Genomic DNA, 13662 nt, shown 5'->3' on the forward strand with positions numbered 1-13662 from the left:
GGTCCGAGCTTCTCCCGCCGTCATGAACCTCGCCGCTCCGCCATTTTTCCACTCCATTGAAGAAAAACTACCTCCTTCTTTCTCCCGTAATTATTTGCACATATACAACCTTCAATACACCCCCCGGTCGTCCTCTCACCACTTGGTCCGTACGCAGAACGACGGTGCGCCATGAATTGACATTACCCCGCCGACACTTTGACCGCGACTCGGTCAACCACTCCATTGGCTATGTTTGGGCAATGCAAGGGAAACGTCTGGATCGGCGACGACTTCAGCGCATGTTTCGGCCGTGACTACCTGCAGACCCTCTTCCCCCTCATCGCATGCGCCATCTCCGCCCTCTACCTCTTCTACCAAGTCTGGTCGGCAGCGTCTCAGTCGAGAGATACGAGTTCCTACCTTCCCGTCAAACAGCTTCTCGTCAGTGCCAATGGACGAGCGAGCCATGATGTTGACAGCGACGATGAAGAGGATGATACGGACGAGGAGATTGGGGATGAAATCAGTCGAAGACAGTCGCTGGGAATGCAACCAGCAAGGTCTCACACCAATCCATCCATCGTGACCGTCGACAAGCCCCGCGGCGAAGCTCTGATTACTTTGGTGGAAGAGGTCGCTGTCGTGGCCGATCTTGCTGTCCAAATCGCCGCCCTCATATTACAAACCTGGGGGCGGAATGGGACGATTGCGGGTGTCGCGTGTGTGGTCACTTGGGCATACATCGCCGTTCTCACTTCGCTTCGCCTCTTGTTCTCCAGCACTTCGAAGTTCTCTTTCCCCACCCTGTGGTACCACACCGCCAATCTGTACGGGATGCAGTGGATCTTTGGTGTCCTCCTCTTCCGCTCGACCATCATTCACCCTCGATCGAACCTCGCCACGGTCATGATCGCCATTCATTTCGCCCTCAACTCTCTGCTCCTCGCCATTGCTCTTGCATCGCGCAAAGGTAATGCACCCATCGAACTCGAGTACGAAGGCGACATTGAGCCTTCGCGGGAACCCCTCGCCAGCGTCTTCTCCCTCGCAACCTTCTCATGGGTCGACCCGATCGTGTGGAAAGGCTACAAAAAGACATTCGAACTCGCCGATGTGTGGAACCTGATTCCCAGGGACAAGGCGGCCAATGTGCTGGCTGACTACCGACAACTCAAAAAGACCACGGCGTTGGCGTATCACTTGTTAAAGTACTTCAAGCGCGAGCTGATCGTCCAAGCCGTGTGGGCCGCGGGATCGGGTGTGTTGACCTTTGTTCCCACCCTCTTGATCATGGTCATTCTTCAATATCTTGAAGACCCCGTAAACACCCCTCGCAATGCTGCCTGGTTCTACGTCATCCTGCTCTTCGTATCGGGAGTCTCCAACGCTTTGGCCAGCGGCCAGGCACTTTGGATCGGAAGGAGGGTGTGCATTCGGCTGAGAGCAATCATCATCGGTGAGATCTTTGGCAAAACGCTACGAAGACGCGCGGGTGCTAGCTCGGACAAGATTCTCGGAGGCGAAACAACCAACCCGGACAAGGGAAAAGGGAAGCAAGGAATTATCGCGAAGATCTTCTCTCTCGGTCGCAAGAAGAATGCGGATGATTCAAAGAAGCCCGATGATCAAGAAGCCGCTGCTACCCCGATCGACGAGTCTCAAGTATCGTCGGGCACCATTATCAACCTCATGGCCGTCGATTCCTTCAAAGTCGCCGACATCTGTGCATATCTGCACTTTCTCTGGGCCGAGACCCCGGTGCAGTTCATCATCTCCATCGTCCTGCTCTACCAGATTCTCGGCTACAGCAGCATCATGGGGATTGTCATGATGCTTCTCCTCCTGCCGGTCAACATGATCGTGGCAAGGCGCTTTGCCACGGTTCAGAAAAGGATCTTGGCCGCCACCGATGCGAGAATCCACTCCACCAATGAGGTTTTGACCAACATCCGCATCATCAAGTACTTTGCTTGGGAACAGCGCTTCCTCAAGGCGGTCGACGAGAAACGCGCGGTCGAGCTGAAGGAGCTGCGAAACAGGTACATCGTCTGGGCGACGGCATTCATGATCTGGTCCGGCGCGCCCATCCTCATCACCCTCTTCACTTTCCTCGTCTTCACCGTGGTGGAGAAGAGAGACCTGATCCCGTCCGTTGCGTTCACCGCGCTGTCGCTGTTTAGCTTGCTGCGCATCCCGTTGGATCAATTGGCCGACATGATTGCGCACGTGCAAGAGTCGAAGGTCTCTGTGGATCGTATCGAAGAGTATCTCAATGAGCCGGAGACGGAGAAGTATACGCAACTCAAGATGGCCGAGCTGGACGACGAGGGCGAAACCGTCCTTGGATTCGACGACGGCATTTTCAGCTGGGGCCTCGAGGGCTCGGATGACTTCAAAATGATCGATCTTGACCTCCGCTTCAAGGTCGGCCAGATGAACGTCATCATCGGCCCGACGGGAAGCGGCAAGACCTCCATGCTGATGGCGCTGTTGGGAGAGATGACTCTGCTCAACGGCAAGGTCTACCTTCCAGGCGGCACGAGTAGGGAAGATCTCAAGCCCGAGCCTGGCAGCGGTCTGACGGAGAGCGTGGCCTATTGTGCGCAGCAGGCGTGGCTGCTGAACGGGACTATCAAGGAGAACATTGTCTTCGCCAGCGATTGGGACGCGAGGCGGTACAAGGATGTGATCGTCGCATGTTCTCTGCAACGTGACCTGGAAATTCTGGACAACGGCGATCAAACCCTCGTCGGCGAGAAAGGTGTCACCCTGTCAGGTGGTCAGAAACAGCGGATCAGTCTTGCTCGGGCACTGTACTGCAAAGCGAGGCATGTCCTCATGGACGATGTGCTGAGCGCCGTCGACTCTCACACAGCGAAATGGATCTTCGACAAGGCGCTCCTCGGCCCGCTAATGTACGATCGAACGTGCATCTTGGTGACACACAATGCCACTTTGTGTCTGCCACACGCGGACTTCGCCGTTGTGCTCGATAACGGGCGCGTGGCTGTCCAGGGGACCTCCGCAGAAGTCATCTCTTCCGGCAAGCTTGCCGAGGACATGGCAAAGTTCGAGTCGAGACCAGCATCGCGCGCAGCTTCGGCCAGACCATCCAGAGTTCCTTCTGAGGAAGACGTCAAAAAGGGTGAATCGCAAGAGCAGCCCGCAAATGGTCATCTGGAGCCTGTCGAGACGGATCTCGAAATTGTTCCCCGGCCGAGTACGACTCTGCCGCCAGATGCTCTCGCCAAAGTCGTCTCCAAGGACATCCCTGGTATGAACCAAGTTCTCGACAACGACATTACACGCGAAGGCAAGGCGACCGGAGCCGTCAAACTCACTGTCATCCTGAAGTACCTCGTCTACATGGGCGGGCCCGTCTACTGGTTCTTCGCTGGTATCTTCTTCATACTGGTGCAGGTGTCACAGGTCGCGACGAACGTCTGGATCCGACAGTGGGCGAACGCCTACGCTTACAAAGAGACCGCTTCAGTCATGGCTTCCAACCACACCTCGCATGCGACACATGTACTGGGGACGTTCAGCGGCTCGTACAATTGTCTGCGGACCGGGTCGTGTATTTGGGGCATTTGGTCTTCGCCAGCGCGGCAAGATGGCATCCATATGGCGACAACAAAGTCTGAAGTCGACGCTGGCTACTACCTCACAGTTTACGCGATCCTGGGCGTGTCCTACATGATCATCACCTTCCTTCGCGAGGGTCTGCTGTTCGCAGGGTCCCTCACCGCGTCCAAACGTATTCATCGACAACTGATGGAGTCGGTGAGCCATGCGAAATTCCGCTTCTTCGACACCACGCCGCTCGGACAGATCATGAACCGCTTCTCCAAAGACATTGAGAATATTGATCAGGAGATTGCACCCGTGGCCGTGGGAGTGGTGCACTGCCTTGTGGCAATCGTCACCATTGTCATTGTCATCTCGGCCGTTGTGCCTTCTTTCCTGATCGCTGGCGTCTTCATCACAATCATCTACATCCTCATCGGCCGCTTCTACATCAACTCCTCTCGAGACCTGAAGCGCCTGGAGTCTGTCCAACGCAGCCCGCTGTATCAGCAATTCGGGGAAGCACTGACGGGCGTCACTACGATCAGAGCCTATGGCGATGACCGACGCTTTATCCGCGAGAACCTGAACCGCGTCAATGTCCACAACCGCCCGTACCTCTACCTATGGAGCGCAAACCGATGGCTGGCCTTCCGCGTCGATCTCGTGGGCGCACTCGTTGCCTTCTTTGCCGGAGCTTTCGTCGTCATCGGCGCCGGCACCGTGGATCCTGGCGCGGCTGGGTTGGCACTTACGTACGCCGTGACCTTCACCGAGAACGTGCTGTGGTTCGTGCGCTTGTATGCGTCCAACGAACAGAACATGAACTCTGTGGAGCGTATCAAGGAATACCTCGATGTCGAGCAGGAGGCCGCGCAACACGTGCCCGAGAACCAACCGGCGGCGAACTGGCCCAGCCAGGGTGCCGTGGAATTCATCGATTACAGCACGAGGTATCGGAGCGACTTTGATTTGGTACTGAAGAAGATCACTTTCCGCATTCTACCTGGTGAGAAGGTGGGGGTGGTGGGCAGGACTGGTGCGGGCAAGAGCTCGCTCGCCCTCGCGCTGTTCCGAGCACTGGAGGCGGAGGAGGGCAAGATCCTCATCGACAACGTCGACGTAGGCTTGATCGGTCTGCAGGACTTGCGCGAGAATATCGTCATGGTGCCGCAGGATCCGACGTTGTTCACGGGCACAATCCGCAGCAACCTTGATCCCTTTGGCTTGTTCACCGACGAGGAGATCTTCATGGCTCTGCAAAGAGTGCAGCTGATCAGCGGCCCCACCGCGACTCCTTCTCGACCTTCGACACCCCAACCCGGCAAGACCTCCACCACGAGCACAGCAGCATCGAAACGCTTGCTGCCAGTCAAGTCCGACGCTCCAGACGCCCCCTCGCCCACCGAGCCCAACACGCCCACGCTCGAGAACAAAAACATCTTCCGCAACCTCTCCTCCCCCGTGGCCGAGTCCGGCACGAACCTCTCGCAAGGCCAGCGCCAACTCCTCTGCCTCGCGCGCGCCATGCTCAAGAACCCCAAGGTGCTGCTCATGGATGAGGCGACGGCGTCCATCGACTACGCCACCGACGCCAAGATCCAGGAGACGATCCGCGACATCAAAAACACCACCGTCACCATTGCGCATCGCTTGCAGACCATTATTGACTACGACAAGGTGCTCGTGCTGGACAAGGGCGAGGTGATTGAGTTTGGGGATCCGTATGATCTTATTCGCACGGAGGCCGGCTCGTTCCGCGGGATGTGTGAGACGAGTGGAGATTTGGAGGTGCTGGTACGCGATGCGAAGAGGGCGTATGATGCGCGCCGCTTGGTTGATGACTCTTGATTCTCTGGACGTCGATACACCCTAGAACAAGGAGCATAGCGTGGGGCGGCGGGAGGCCAAGCGTTCATTGCTGCATTTGGCGTTGATGATGGAAAGGGCTTGCGATTGATTTGTGTGTTTCATTCCAAGTCGCGTACATTATTGTACAGTCTTTTATCGGCAGTGTATATACACTCCCTTCTTCCCTGTCTATATTCGTTTGTTCACTCATCTGCAGTCTCAATCTCCTTACTACTAGTCCCATGGTAGTCCTGCTCCTACAACTCTTCCAATCAACATCATGTCTATGATAATCACAACGAAAGCATAGAACTCACATATCGCCTCCAAACCTCCGCATCCCTCACCACCCGCTTATAATGCCGAACATGCAACTCGTGCGCGCGCAGCCGTTTATCCGCCTCAATCATGCTCCCAATCGCCATGCCGGACATTTGCAGAAACCTGCATGACAACCCAATTAGAAACCTCTCCAATCGTGCCAATGGCGATCTGAAGGGATGGAAAACGCAAGTCCTTACACTTTAAATTGCACCGTCAAGCCTCGATACACGGGACTGAATTGGAACGCTACCGCCGCCGCAGCAGCGGAGAAGATACCCCACTGGAGTCAAGTGTAAGCTTCCATCTCGTGTTCGACGGGAAAGAGGTGGAAGAAGTACTTTTGCAGCTCCTACGACGGCACCTCGCTGTTTCGATGGGTTAGTTGGTGGAATAAGGACAGATGAGGAATGTGAAGAGGAGCATACTGTAGCCGCCCACGCGGCGGAATTGATCTCTTCGTCGTGCACCAGGCTGCCATGCTTCCTCGTCATGCCGTGTGGAGCATTGAACGGGGATTCGATGGGAGGGGAGGATGGGGTGTCGCGTGAGGTTGGCGTATATATGACAGCCATATTACCGATTGGACGATGGCCATAAGTCGTGTCTGCAATTATGAGGAGGGTTGGCGGAGATTCACTCTGCGTCAAGAACGGTAACATTATTTCACCGAGGAGGGAGAGCCGAGAAAAGCAGAAAGGGCATGAAAGTGAATCTAGTACCATTGAAAGCTTCCAAAGCAGACCCAAGTACCGAGAAGAAGAAGGAGAAAAACAGCTAGCTATCGGCACAACACAACACGACCCCATGTCTACGCCGGTGGCAATGCATCGTTCTCATCTTCCTCCTCCTTCCCTATATGACCAGACCAAGCCAGGCTCGCCGAAGCACAACTGGCCGCCTCTGTGTATCGGTGTGCATTACTGAGAGGGTGAAAGCCTCTCTCTCTCTCTCATTCATTCGCGACCGTCTTCGCCCTTCCCATAGCGCCGTTGCATGCAGATGAAACCCGAAGAGTCAGAGGGAGAACAAGGAGTGGTGGGTGTGTCGAGTTCGGTGTCGTAAGGAGTGTCATCACGGGACAGGCGGGGACTGTTGGGTGGTAGAGGGATATGGGTGGGTGAAAGTCGGGGGGGAAGTACAGCATCAGAGTTCAGCGAAACGTAGAGACGCTCAGCTTTGCTTGCACTCGGCGGTCTCCTGTTTGGACTTAGACAGCTCCTCCTACTGCATCATTAGTCTCAGCCGTCAAATTGTCTGCGAGCATGGAATCGATCTGCGTAGACTTACCTCGTCGTCGTCCTCATCCTCATCATCCTCGTCCCTTGATTCGTCCTCGTCATCCTCATCGTCCTCATCTTCGAACTCGTCCTCGTCGAAGTCGAGGCCCTCCTCGAACTGCAGCGCCTCGCCAGTGAACCAGTCGATGGCGCGGGGAATGAGTTTCTCCTTGATGTCCTCGCCGAGTTGGTAGTCGAGCTCGAGCTTCGCCTCCAGCTCCTCGTCCACATCCTCTTCATCGTCGTCCGCGGGTGGCTGCGCGGGGTTGAAAAAGTCGAAGAACGATGGGGTGGGGATGGACTTCTTGACGATGCGGGTTTGCTTAGTGTCTAGCCATCATGTTAGTAAGCTGTTTCTCGGGCAGTGGACTTGATGACACTGACTCTTATTCCTTTGCTTCTTGCTCTCAATCTTGAAGGTCAAGTCCTTGCCCGCCTTCCAGCTGATCTTGTCACCCTCGGCATGGTCGTAGATGAAGTCGCCAGCGTAGCCATTTTCCTCTTGGTAGAAGTAGGTCTTGGTGATGGTCTTGTTGGTGAAGAAGTCGTTGTCGGCGAACTCGAAGATCAAGCGGAAGCCCGGGCGGTCGAGGTACTCCATGCGGATGTCTGTGATGTCCTTCAACACCTCCTCGTCGCGCTCGGTGATGGTCTCGGCGAGGGAGGAGTTCTTCATCGCGCTGAGCCAGAACTCGGGGATACCCTTCATGTCGGCGTCGGCGGATGATGAAGCGGCGGCAGCAGGCTCTGACGGCTCGGCATCCTCATCCTCGTCCTCATCGGCCTCGCCGGCCGCAATCTCGTCGGCGGTAGGCTCGGCCTGGCCGTTAACGATGCGGGCGCGCTTCTCGTAGAGCGGGGTGAATTTGGCGAAAAACTTCTTCTCCAGCTCCAGCACCGCCTCTTGGAACTCCGCCTCGAGCTTGGAGTGTTCCTTCTGCACGCCCTTCAGGCCGGCCACGCGCTTCTTCACCGGCTCCGGCAGCGACTCAACATAGCCCGACGACTTCCCAACGAGGCCTTGCAGCTTGTTCTGCATCATCGACACGAGGCGGGGGTTCTGGGCGAAGATGGAGGCGGCGGCGGCGCGGTCGAGGTCCTCTGTGAACGCGGTGATGGTCAGTGGGATGATCCTGTGGCAGTGAAGCTAGCTGGTGCCGATCGACGAACCTTCACTGATGCTGGCGATGCCAGGAGCCTGCGCGCGACTGGAGATGGGAGCCTGGTTGAGGGAGGCCGGGGTGTTCTGGGGGGTCTGCATGGTGTTAGTGGATGGAGTGGTGGTGCGTAGAACCATGGCAAGTAAAGAGATGGAAGATAGACGGGGAGGAAATAATTTTTTTCGGGTGTAGGTACAGGGTTAAGACGTACCGGCGCCGCTTTGGCGGGGATCTTGGAGCGAATAGGCTCGGCCATGACTGATTGGGGAGGGGAGGGATCTGCAAGGGCGGTGGACGAAGGGTGAATGGGGTGCAGGGACGGGTGGTTGAGGAGGGTGAAAGGGTGAGAAGGGTGCAGACGCGGGTTGCAAGACTTTAGTGTAGCCCTCCAAAACCTTCTCGAAGCACACCGTGGGGTTTTCGTGCCGCCGCCGGAACTGAGCCACACCTCACTGCAATCCCTCACCCAAACGATCCTTTTAACGCTTGGGGCGCAATTTGGCGGGCTCGCGTGTGGCGTCCAGCAACGGCACTTCCATCTCAATTCTTTGACAGTGCCACGCAAAAGAGTCCACGTCACCAGTCTCGCACACGCGTACGCATCACCGTGAATATGGACAACGCACTCGGTAGTCTGTCGCCCGAAAGCCTCCAGAGCCTGGAGAAGCTGTCGCCGCGAGAGAAGCAGGAGCTAGGCCAAATGGCCATGCAAGAAGGTGTGCCTTCATCAATTCATCTACGCTGCCCTGCGTCACACTAAACCGCCCAACAGTTCAGAAAGTGCAGATACAACAGACCATCCATTCCTTGACGGACATGTGCTTCAAGAAGTACGTACCCTCACTGGTGAATGTAGTCCAGCACGCCCTCTAACCACAACATACAGGTGCATCACCTCGAGAATCTCTTCCGGTAAACTGGACCGCAGCGAGGAGCCGTGCATGCAAAACTGTGTCGATAGATACATGGACGCCAACATGACTGTCATTCGGCATTTGGAGCAGCTGAGGCAGGGTAGCTAGACTGCTCTCGCTCTTTCACGGCGGAGGGGGCTGCATACCAAGGCGCAGGGCATATCTACTCAACTTCTGTGTTACAAGCAAATACGCGGACAGACGGGCATGACGATGACAGAGTGGGCTGGCACGGAAACAGATTCGGGAAGTTGGGAATTGTATAAGTAGCGAAATACTACTCTCACTACCCGGGTGCGATGCCATGCGCGCGCCTATATGGAAAAACTCCACCACAGTCGAATGCCCTCTACACAATCTGGAGCTTCGTCGCCGCAATGTCAAGCGCATCCACATCCGCCGTCAACTTCGCAAACGCCTTCTTCGAGCCATCCGGTCTAGTTCGCAATGTTAGCCATGACCATCCATGATCCCAATTCCAGCCAGACTATGCTCACCGAATAAGCGTGCTCACCTTCACGCACTCCACATCGTACATCTTCTTCAACGCCTCCTTGATCTGTCGCTTGTTCGCCTTGACATCCACAATGAAGACGAGGGTGTTGTCCTCCTCAATCTTCTTCATCGCGCTCTCCGTGTTCAACGGGTGGATGAGGATCTTGCCGGCATCGAGGCGCGGCTGGTGCGGGATGCTCTTGCGCGGGTATTTCGGCGTGCGCGAGAGGGTGAGGGTCTTGGGCCGGTGGAAGGTGGCGCTGTTCCGGACTTTGCGGACCTTGTGCGAGTTGACCTGTTATGAAGAACAGGCCGTCAGAATGATGAATGTTGGACTCTGACACGCCTCAAGGTGGAGGTGATGTGGGTGGGCTTACGCCTTTGAGCGTCGCCTTCGCCGCGGCGTTGGCCTTGGTCGAGGGCTTCTTCGAGCCTGTGGGCAGCATGTTAGCAGGGCGTCGCTGGATCCGGCTCAATGCGATGAGCCGGGGGAGTTTCGCAGTCTCTCAACGCTTCGCACAAGTCATACCTTTGCTTGCTGCTTTGGGCGCCATGTCTGAAGATGTGGTGGGTGTGACGGACAAGATCGTGTGCTGCGGTTCGAAAAGTTCAATTCTGTGTGTGGGAATTTCGTTAGCGCGACGGATGAGTCAAGGTTCGGCCCGAAGCCGTGATCTCGCCCGAGACTTTTGACACGCCCAAAAGCATCTTCGGGTTCACTGCGAACATAACACCATGGTTGTTGTAATCAACTCTTCACCATTATCACTCTATCCGCTCTAGTTGATCCTCAATCGATGCGCAGACTTCCGCTACAAACCCTTGTTCGTCATCTACGCCCAGCATTCCTGGCCACCAAGTCACCGTGATATTCAGAGCTCCATCTTTGACGCTGGCAACATTGACATTCACAGGCGCGCCACTCGTAGCATCCGCCGACTGCGAAAAGACCATGTCTGTGACAGTCCAGACGCTCGTCATCGGAGCTCCCCCATCAAATACACCCAAATTACTCATCTCAAAAGCTGCCTCCGCAGGTTGTTGCGCCTTTTTGAGGACCCATGCACGGATATTCGATAGATACTTGAGCAAAGCAATGGGCTGGTCGGCAAGCGTGCTCGATTTCTGAGCAAGGAGATCAGTGCTCTTCCTTACCGCTTCCCAATCCAGCTCTGCGTTGTCCGTCGTAGAAGGTACGCTGAGCCTTTCCTCCATAGCGGAGACGTAGTTGGCCATCTGTCCATCCGCTCCTGGAATCAACTTCTTGAGATCCATTGCCGTCTGCACCACGAAGGTGTTGTGGTGTTCACCATGCTTCGCCAAGGTTTGCGCAAGAGCATGGGCGACAACATAATTGAGTAGGCCAGTGATTCGCGCTTTGTGCTCTCGACAGGTCTTGAGGACTCTCTGCACCGTTGTCCCAGGCACGGAGAGAACGTGCACGGCGGTAGATAGAAGCTTCTTCGGAGCAGGGAGGTCCGGACGCTTCAAAGCACCGCGCCATGCATCTTTGCCAGCCGCATCTTTCACCCCTAGAGCACTGGCGAGGAAGGATGGGAGGTATTCGCCGAGCAGCGGCGCCAGAAGGAACGACCAAGAGATGGGTAGAACGGCAGCCCGATCCAGAGCTGGAAGTACATCCGTATTCGCCGGGACCGTGAATGTCGAGTCCTCGTCTGCCTCCAATGCATTGGCGTTGCAGAGTGCTTGTAAAAAGGTCCTGTGAAACGCATATCCAGACCCACCATCTAAGAGAGCATGAGAGCAAGCAAAAGCAACCTGAAACTCATTCCGTGCTTGCTTCGATCGCGACGTGTTTGATGAGACGATCCAGACTCTCCACTGCGGCACTTGCTCATACTCCGCGAGTGGCTCGTTGTGAATCCGTTCGAGACACTCCTTCAGCCTTTGTGAGGCGTCCGTTGGCTGGTCTGGCAGGTCAATGAAGTTCAAATGCTTCTCCAGATTCATCCGGATGGCCCTGCCAAGCTGTGGTTTCTCCGTCGCGGAATCCCGAATGACAGTGCTAAGGACAGGATGCCGCTTGATGCACTCCTTCAGCACGCCATATATCCTCGCTTTACTGGGTGAAGCCGGTCCAGTATATGTCGCGCAAGTGACAATATAGCCATAGAGTCCGAGGACATCGCGACAGATGCATCTGCGTTCATTGTAGCCTGTGGGAAGAAACAGCGGATCAGCTTCTGCTCCGCGAGGAGGTGATGGCAGGGAACATGCCTGCAGGACGAAGAATGTCTACCTCGCTCATCGCGTTGACGGCCGTTCGGCCTCAGTCTTGGGTAGTCTTGCCTGGGATGTGCGCTGTGATGCGTTGACTCGAGACCGCGGGGCTGGAAAGCATTTTGCATTGGTTTTACAAGGTGCGTAGTGTGCAGGGCGTGCAGATTAGATGGATATGCGAGTCAGCAGCCTTGCCAAAGTCAACCATTCGCGGGTCAGCAAATCGCCCTTACGTTCCCAATTATCGAACACCAACACTCTTTTGTAAATTCCTTCGGAAACGAATGCTCGCTGATGCGCAGGTGGAATGGAAATCATAGAGCACACGCAGCATCATCTGACCGGTGATGACAACACAGGCACAAGTACGTGATATCATTCATGGAGGACCCTCGTCATTCTGCGCTCAAAACTCCAGCTCCTCAACCTCCATCCCACACTCCACACACCTCTTCTTCGCCATTCCCGTCTCCGGATCTTCCACACTCCCTCCCCACTCATGCTCATGCCGCCCTCGTCCCAATCGATCCCCAAACTCGCCACCGCCTCCCGCCCTCGCGCGCTTATACGCATCCACCCTGGTCCTCTTCTTCAGCTCCTGTAGCTTATTCCGAAACTTCTTGTCCTTTCTATCCTTTGTCTCTTTCAGCCGCCGCTCGAATTCCTCATCGAGCGCCTGCTCGGATCCCCACTTCCGCGCCGAGAAGGCGTACTCCTCGACTTGGTAGCGCAGGTAGAGCATCATATTGTTCCACGTGCTCTTGTGCGGATTCGGCTTCTCGAGATGGGGTAGGAGGTCGGCGTCGCGCAGTTCCGGGTCGGTGAGCAGGTAGTCCTCCTTCGCCTCAGTCTTGGTGAGCAGGCTGTACTTCTCCGGCATCTTCTCTTTACAACTATTGCAAACTTGCGTATGCAGTAGCTCGTCCCACTGCCAATCGATCTCCAAACTGCCGCACTCCCGACACTTTTTGGCATTCTGATCAAGCACGCTCAACCCCGGCTCATATGGCCCTTCTCGTCGCTCCCGCAGTCGGCGCTGCAACTGCGCCCGCTCCCACTCTTTCAACGTCATGTTCGCCGGCTTCTCATCATTATCAGCAGCGTGCAACACCCTGTTGTACGGGTCGTCTTCCTCCGTCATGAACCCGCCCTTGGTATCCGTCATCTTGCTAAAGTCATACTCCACGAACTTCTGAAACTTGCGCGCGGCGCGGATGCCCGAGTCTTGGGCTTCGGCGAGGCCATTATTGCTGTTCGGATGCTGTCTGGCATGTGGTGCGATGGAGTTGCGTGCGTCCCGGGTGGTGGGGGGCACGGAGGAGGAGATCTCGGAGTGGCTACGCTTTTGTCCTGCACCGGTGGGATATGAGTTTTGCGGACGATTCGATGCCGATGAGCGTGTCTCTTGCTGTCGCTGTGTTTGTAGTGCTTTGGCTCTTAGTCGGCTCTCCTCCATCCGCCGAACTTGTTCGGGGGTGATGGCGTCGACCGGGGCCGGCCTTCTGGGTGGCGTTGACGGTTCCGCCATGTTGCGAGTGTTGCCTTCGTTGCTGTTTACATCAACATGGTCTAAGGAATAGAGGCGTTCAGAATACGTAAGGTATTGCAGCAAATCCGGCTGGAGGTTCGGCGTGAAGTTTATGTAAACGGGAAGAAGTTGACGGCAGCTGCAGCTCTCGAATGACGCATTTGGAGGAAGCGAAGTCGGAAGTCACGAATTTGGACCGCGGCGCGCTCTCACGTGTTGACGATCTTGCAGCCTTGTGCAATCAGAGGAAACTCGATATGCAGTCATGGCCTTAATCGAGTTACTGGATCGTGTAGAGTTTGAACTTCACGCCGCGCTGATTC

The 13662-nt window shown here is 55.8% G+C and overlaps 7 protein-coding genes across 7 annotated transcripts; 2 read left to right on the forward strand and 5 right to left on the reverse strand.

The window, feature by feature from the left end:
* Position 1: 1 nt before the first annotated feature.
* Positions 2-5500, forward strand: BDY17DRAFT_295941 (bile acid-transporting ATPase). Its single transcript, XM_033733380.1, has one exon. It carries the CDS (start codon positions 232-234, stop codon positions 5398-5400), a length of 5169 nt encoding a protein of 1722 aa, XP_033591151.1. The 5' UTR covers positions 2-231; the 3' UTR covers positions 5401-5500.
* Positions 5501-6251, reverse strand: BDY17DRAFT_345334 (uncharacterized protein). The gene is made up of 5 exons (XM_033738076.1): positions 6150-6251; positions 6063-6089; positions 5922-6004; positions 5718-5844; positions 5501-5657 (listed from the first exon to the last, which is right to left on the reverse strand). The coding sequence occupies exons 1-5, from the start codon at positions 6213-6215 to the stop codon at positions 5604-5606; spliced, it is 357 nt and encodes a 118-aa protein (XP_033591152.1). The 5' UTR covers positions 6216-6251; the 3' UTR covers positions 5501-5603.
* A 643-nt stretch (positions 6252-6894) lies between these two features.
* On the reverse strand, positions 6895-8417 carry BDY17DRAFT_323426 (putative nucleosome assembly protein; the record flags this gene model as incomplete). Its single annotated transcript, XM_033737007.1, has 5 exons — positions 6895-6945; positions 7012-7331; positions 7386-8102; positions 8172-8256; positions 8373-8417. 5 exons carry the CDS (start codon positions 8415-8417, stop codon positions 6895-6897), a joined length of 1218 nt encoding a protein of 405 aa, XP_033591153.1.
* A 357-nt stretch (positions 8418-8774) lies between these two features.
* On the forward strand, positions 8775-9183 carry BDY17DRAFT_323427 (Tim10/DDP family zinc finger-domain-containing protein; the record flags this gene model as incomplete). The annotated part of the gene is made up of 3 exons (XM_033737008.1): positions 8775-8877; positions 8934-8991; positions 9048-9183. The coding sequence occupies 3 exons, from the start codon at positions 8775-8777 to the stop codon at positions 9181-9183; spliced, it is 297 nt and encodes a 98-aa protein (XP_033591154.1).
* Positions 9184-9348: 165 nt separating this feature from the next.
* Positions 9349-10162, reverse strand: BDY17DRAFT_295957 (60S ribosomal protein L23). Its single transcript, XM_033733381.1, has 4 exons — positions 10100-10162; positions 9948-10003; positions 9573-9865; positions 9349-9512 (listed from the first exon to the last, which is right to left on the reverse strand). Exons 1-4 carry the CDS (start codon positions 10122-10124, stop codon positions 9425-9427), a joined length of 462 nt encoding a protein of 153 aa, XP_033591155.1. The 5' UTR covers positions 10125-10162; the 3' UTR covers positions 9349-9424.
* Positions 10163-10300: 138 nt separating this feature from the next.
* BDY17DRAFT_264690 (alcohol acetyltransferase) lies at positions 10301-11998 on the reverse strand. Its single transcript, XM_033731885.1, has 2 exons — positions 11809-11998; positions 10301-11747 (listed from the first exon to the last, which is right to left on the reverse strand). Exons 1-2 carry the CDS (start codon positions 11837-11839, stop codon positions 10336-10338), a joined length of 1443 nt encoding a protein of 480 aa, XP_033591156.1. The 5' UTR covers positions 11840-11998; the 3' UTR covers positions 10301-10335.
* Positions 11790-13571, reverse strand: BDY17DRAFT_131886 (DNA repair protein rad14). The gene has a single exon (XM_033729416.1). It carries the CDS (start codon positions 13337-13339, stop codon positions 12218-12220), a length of 1122 nt encoding a protein of 373 aa, XP_033591157.1. The 5' UTR covers positions 13340-13571; the 3' UTR covers positions 11790-12217.
* Positions 13572-13662: the final 91 nt, after the last annotated feature.

Source organism: Neohortaea acidophila, assembly GCF_010093505.1.
Source record: "Neohortaea acidophila strain CBS 113389 unplaced genomic scaffold BDY17scaffold_4, whole genome shotgun sequence".
In the NCBI taxonomy this organism is placed as follows: Eukaryota; Fungi; Ascomycota; class Dothideomycetes; order Mycosphaerellales; family Teratosphaeriaceae; genus Neohortaea; species Neohortaea acidophila.